At 40.8% G+C, this 6060-nt stretch overlaps 1 protein-coding gene across 11 annotated transcripts in view; it reads left to right on the top strand.

Moving 5' to 3' along the window:
• Positions 1 to 6060, top strand: part of vav2 (vav guanine nucleotide exchange factor 2) — a 202474-nt gene that overhangs the window by 154245 nt on the left and 42169 nt on the right. For 6 of the 11 annotated variants that reach the window (XM_085279100.1, XM_085279099.1, XM_085279096.1 and 3 more), the window contains exons 5-6: positions 5109 to 5214; positions 5613 to 5627. In XM_085279100.1, coding sequence (XP_085135226.1) covers positions 5109 to 5214; positions 5613 to 5627 — 121 coding nt within the window. The remainder of the gene's footprint in view (positions 1 to 5108; positions 5215 to 5612; positions 5628 to 6060) is intronic. The other 5 variants (XM_085279103.1, XM_085279102.1, XM_085279094.1 and 2 more) reach the window with 1 other exon arrangement.

Raw genomic sequence — 6060 nt, 5'->3', positions numbered from 1 at the left:
AAAAGCTGTGTGGGAAAAGTAAAACAGAAATAATACAGCAAACAATAGAAATCAATAGAACTGCATCATTAAGTTTGGTGGGTGCTAACCGCGTTTGACCGATGTCTGTAAAAATGGATTTTGACTTGAGTTTTAAAAACTGACATTATGTCGGCTGAGATGAAACGGCTGCTCTGGCCGCTCATGTGGGAATGAAATCAACCTTTTATGACTTGGTGAAGTTCAGCGATTGTGTTTAATGTTTTTTTCCTAATTCACAATTGTCAAAGCTTTTGCAGGTGATAGAGTCTCTCCTGAACGCAGTGAGCATGAAAAAGAGCTCGTGTCTGCTTGGCTGAAGTTGTTTTTAACTCATGAATTGCAGACGTCGTCACGTCACAGCGGTCAAGTTACCCTTTTTTACACATAACACACAAGGAGAGAGAGAGCTCACATCAGGTACATTATCACCCCCGCAAATACTGCTTGATGGGCGCTGCTGGAGTAGAGTGAGGCGGCAAGACATGTGATGCCCACTTCTCGATTACCTGAAAATTGCATGTGTCATTTTAGGCATGTGACGGTTTGTCGCAGGAAGATTTCCATAATTACAATATTATGGCGGAAGAATGTCAAATGATACTTTAAGCAGTCATTATGGGCTAACCCAGAAATGTTCAGTGCAAATGAATGGAATGGAGATTCCCTGATAGGTGCACTTATGGTTTATTTGTATATGATGATTTGGCATTCTGCTGGACTGTATCTGTTTCCAAGTATACTGTATGACTCAGATAGAGGTCAGCCTTCATCCTAATTGAGGTCTCACAGGTTAATATGTTAAACTTTGTGCCTCTCCCCTCTGGCCTTCTCAAGTCAAGTCCTCACATCGTTTAGCTGAGAGTTCTTCCCATCTGGAATGACTCCATCCTGGAACTGACAAACCATGAAATCAGGGTGGATCGGGCACAGTCGCCAAGGGACTCTTGCTCTGCGAAAGGAACACATAGATTTCCATTCCGAAGCATGCACTGTCACAAACCTTTTGTGTCACTCTTTTGCATTTTATTTTGCTCCATTAATCCCTCAGGCAGGTTGACATGAAAAGTCAATAACATGAAGTGAGCTCAGTTAAGGTTTGTTTTTTTTTCTTTCTTTTTCTTAATGCAAGGTATTAAGTAGCATCATGCCTCTAAATGACTGGTATTACATAGTAATAGTATTTATCATCTTTTAATCTTTACAATCAAGGAGAGAAACTGTGCTATTAATGATGTCATATGCATTGCTGCCTTTTTGGAAATAGTACAGTATTGAGTCCTCTAAGGTTATCAGAATCTGTGCCCGAGGGTGTTGATATCAGGTGTTGATATCAGGTGCTTTCCCAGTTTTTTCCATCAAACTAATGTTTTAGCCAAGATTTCTTTCTATACATTTCCAAAGTATATTAGTGTCCCCATGATGCAGTATTTTATGCAGTGTAGTGAAACCTTCCCTGCTCATGTGCACATTATCAAAATGCGGTGAATGTACTACAGCGAGGCACATTTGTGGCCCTAAACCTTAAGGAAAGCTCCAGGTTCCATTTATAGTACCTTGCCCCAATATCTTTGCTCTCCTCTGTGGTATATGTGCCAATCCCACAGGGTTTTTTTCCCACATCCCAGTGAGCTAAACTACTGCCCCATTTATTCTGATTTTGAACTGCACAAATGCAGTTTAGTAGCTACAGTGTGGAGGGTCAGAGCTGGAGCAGAATATTGAAGCAGTAACAAAGAAAAACAACTTTTGAAATTTAAATAAAAATACACAAAGCAGCCAAGCCTTCAGAGACATGTGCTCAGTAGCTCAGATATGATGAGTCACATTCTACTACCCCCATGTTAACTCTATGTCATTGAAGGCCGGAAGCACATTACAGCAGGCCAATTGCATGCAAGCACACTAGACAGCCTTTAGCCTGTCACTGTGTAATCAGAGAGAAAATCACACCCAATTTGTTAGTCCTTAGGTCCTCTACTTCCATTCCTTAATCATTCACTGTGATGGTTACACATGTGCACATGCACATAAATGCAATTTTTATTAGTATAAAGAAATAAGCTGTATAATTCTCATGTGACTTACTAAACTGGATAGAAAGATCTTACTGTTTTCTTGCTCTCTCCCTTTCTAACAGTGTGTGTACACACACACATACCCACAGTGTATACACACACAGATTTGATTGACTACACATACTATGTTGAACAGCCACATCATTAAAACCATCTGCTGGGTGGGTATATTGCTTATATTGGACCAGAACAGCACAGACGGTCCCACCTGGACGTTTGCAGCCAATGCTTCACGTCTTGCGTCTTGTCAGGCAGGACCTCTGTGGCTCAGGATTGTACCCCCCAGTCCTCTCAATTGCATTAAGATTTGCAGAGATTGGAGGCTGGATCAATGCCTTGGGCTGTTTCGTTGTGTTCCTCAAGCAGTTCTGAGGAGGTATTTGTGGTGTCCTGTGCTAGTAAAACCTTTATAGCAGCATCCTCCCCCAGGGGATGTGCTTGTTCTTGAACAATGTCAGTGGGTGGTGCATTTCAAAAGGAAAATACATACAAATTCCAGGACCCAAAATTTCCCAGCAGAAAAATGCTCAGCAGTGTGGTAATGATTGCTATTTACTTTACTTGTTACTTGCTTTAACATTAATGATATGACAACGGTTGTAAAACACCTCCTTTCCAATGTTGTCTCAATGCTATTTTGCAACAATCTGTTATAATCAACAAGGAAAATATCATAATGAATATTGGTTGTCTAAATGCAAGCAAGATAAAATATTGTATATCTGTTGGCATATAAGTAAAACACATATTAGTAAAACTTGGCATGATGTTTTGAATATGGATCGAAATAAGAAATAGGAAAAGTTTGGCTTTCATAATCAGTTACGCATCTGGTTCATCAGTATAATGCAGTAATTACTCATTAATCATTAATAAGAACATGCATACATTTTGAACTTGCTTGCTAAAAAAGATCAGTGACAAACTGAATAACTAAGAGAGATGAAGAAGCTAACAGATGTTAACAAATGTTCCAGTGAGCCAAGCTTTCTCTAATAGATAAAAACGAACTAGATATTACAAACTTCCTATTCGATCTCTTAACAGGCAACATTCATGTCACTGCACTAAACCTCCCTCATATAAAGCTCTGTCTGAGGAATTAAACAAAAAAATATGTGAATTACCTGCTTTCCAAAGAGCCTTTCTGTCATGGTGCTCATCTGTGTCTGCGGAGAGTGCTGTAGTCTCAAAGTTCAGAGAGGAGATACTGAAGGGACAGCATCAGGTGGCCATTGTCCTCCCACGCAGCCTTCTCAGTATTCAACATGAGACACTTTTACTTAATGAAGAAAGATGGAGCGCAGTGCTGATAGTGAACCAAGTCACCTCAATTAAAACTTCAAACGCACCTGAGCACCAGCATTACGGTAAAGCTGCATATTTGATTGAGGGCATTTCTCTCACTTCGCTTTTTTTTCCCTCCCCTGACAGCAGTGAAAGCAGGGATGCCACTGCCTTGATGGCACGTGTAGAAGGTCACATCACAGTGGATGGAATCCACCAACCTACAAACAAGATTTCTTTTTTTTTTTTTTTTTTTTTTTTTGTAGACCTGTGCTACAAAATCTTGTTTTCAAATATGCATGAATTAATAAATCTTATGAAAGCTCAACAAAATAACCAATTTCAGTGATCTTAAAGGGGAATTAGGATTTTGTGGTCTGGATCTGGTTGTTTTGGTATAACGGCAGCTGGGTTATGGCCCCCATTAGCCAGACTGCAGTGAGGTTTGTGCTTCAAGAATGCACAAACAGGCAGGTTTATGTGCTAGGGATCACATGCACATCCACTTGGAGGATGCAGCATTCATCCAAGAAGAGCAAACCCTCTTCTTTCTTGTTCTCACTCAGAGAGGTCAGAGTACAAAACAGCATCCCCTGAGCTGGTGTTCTGCTCAAGGACATTCAAAAAGAGCGGATGCTCGCTGAGCCTCAACCTTAGGCGTCCTTTTCCCGAAGATTTCAGGGCAGCGAATGTTGGGAACTATAACAAAAGATGGAGGTGGATGGTACATTTGTGTGTCTTGGTTGTCAACCCTCACAGAAACTGGAGTTCAGCACAGAGCGTGGAAGCAATTAAGATCATTTTTTTTCCTTTAGTGACTAAATTTGCATCCCTTTTGGGAGTCAGACCACCATTAAAGTTAATAACACAGACATATTTTTAGATGCATATGATATTTCCCATGTTCACCATGAATAAATGTCCATATATTTGTTTAGAAATCACGATCAAAGCACCCTTCAGAACCAAGTACAGTAATTAACAGCTTATTCATCATGCTCTAAACTAATTATAAAAGAAAGGGCTTCATCACTGAAGTTGGCTGAATCTATGGCAACTTATTGTAATACAAGAACATTACGCTCCCTGTGTCTGAATAAAGCCTAGGTAAATGGAATTTTGTTTAAACAAGCGAGCAAGTTCAAACAGTTGCCCTCTGTTATTTAGCAGGCAACTCTCTTTATTTATTTACAGTATTTAATCATTTATTTCCCTTTTGCGACTTAAAGCTCCCTTCTTATTAACTGCATCGAGATGGGCCCTTTGCCAAAGTGTTTTCCTGCTGCGGGATCCCTGCCGCCTCAATAAGTTTCCCAAACAATAATTGCTTATACGGAGCAGGGGGAGACACAGTTTTGGCTCACAGAGCATGAGAATCTTTCCCAGGAGATCCTCCTCTCCACAGTAACTGTCGGTGCTCTGCTGGTTGCTTGCCTAATTAAAGGTCAGTGAGCTAGCTGGGTGCCAAAACAACATAAATACATTAAAGAGAGATGTCACTTCATAACTTATTGGAGCTTTGTGAACACCAGGTTCTGTGTTCCCTTGCCTAGATCACTAGTATCCTTCAGGCAGGGCTTGTTAAGGATAACAAGCTAGTTCACCTGGTCTGTGCACTCAAAGAAGTTTGACGTGGAGGTGTGAGAAAAGACCGTTTATCATTTGGTTTTGAAGGTTGGTGGTTAGATGGACTTGTTCATCTAAAGTGCATGTGTTTTCCCCCAGTGAACATGACTTGGGTGAGGATGACATCTATGACTGTGTGCCATGCGAGGATGATGGGGACGACATCTATGAGGACATCATTAAAGTGGAAGTACGACAACCCATGGTGAGAACTCCTGTTTGATCATTAAGGACTTGTTTTCTTTTCACAATTACTGATTGCGTTTTTTTGTTGTTGTTTTTTAATATACTGTACAAATGTGCTACGTGACGGTCTATGACTAAATCACTGCAACTCTCCCCACTCTTTGGAAGAATTTTCTTTTGCATGATTTCATTTTACCATAACGAATTGCATTACAGGAATGCAATGAACTAATAGTGCCAGAGGAAACACCCCCACTCACTTTTAACTAGCTTTAGATTATTTCTGTGGTCGGCCTTGTCATTGTCGTACGGTATCTGCATGACATCGTGTCTCTAAACTCAACTGTAGCAGATGTCTCTTTCATAATCAGTGACAAATCTTTACTTCTGACTTGCTCTGCTTTTCTCATGCTGCAGATCAGATACATGCAGGTGAGTGCCACTGTGCTTGTGACTCACAACACCCTGTCAGCAAATTCCCTCCACCACCTTATTTAAAACCAACTCCTAGCATCCCAAGAGAAAGATCTGCCAATTAAGTTACTGACCGTTGGACCGATGGTGAACGATACCCCATCTGGTTCAGTCTGACTCAGAGCTAGTGACTTCAGCTCTGTGACTGCAGTGCTGACTTCAGCTAGCATCGCCAGCTGCCACACTAAAGCAAATAAACAATATGCTGCTGGCTTTGAACCCTACTTCTCGGATTGGTTGATCCTGTGCTGGCCTAAGGCCTGGACTTGTATTTTTGCATTGTTAGTGCCAGTTTTCGTATTACCAGCACTGGTTATCAACAGCCAGATCTACTCCAGATGGCTTAGCTATTAATTCCTCAGGGTGCTCATAATCATACTACAACATAAAA

This window comes from Mchenga conophoros, linkage group LG7 (assembly GCF_057382185.1).
Source record: "Mchenga conophoros isolate Kocher_MC1m ecotype Shallow Benthic linkage group LG7, M_conophoros_male_GT1.1, whole genome shotgun sequence".
NCBI lineage: Eukaryota > Metazoa > Chordata > Actinopteri > Cichliformes > Cichlidae > Mchenga > Mchenga conophoros.
The sequence above is the reverse complement of the archived record's forward strand: the minus strand, read 5'-3'. Positions and strand labels throughout refer to the sequence as shown.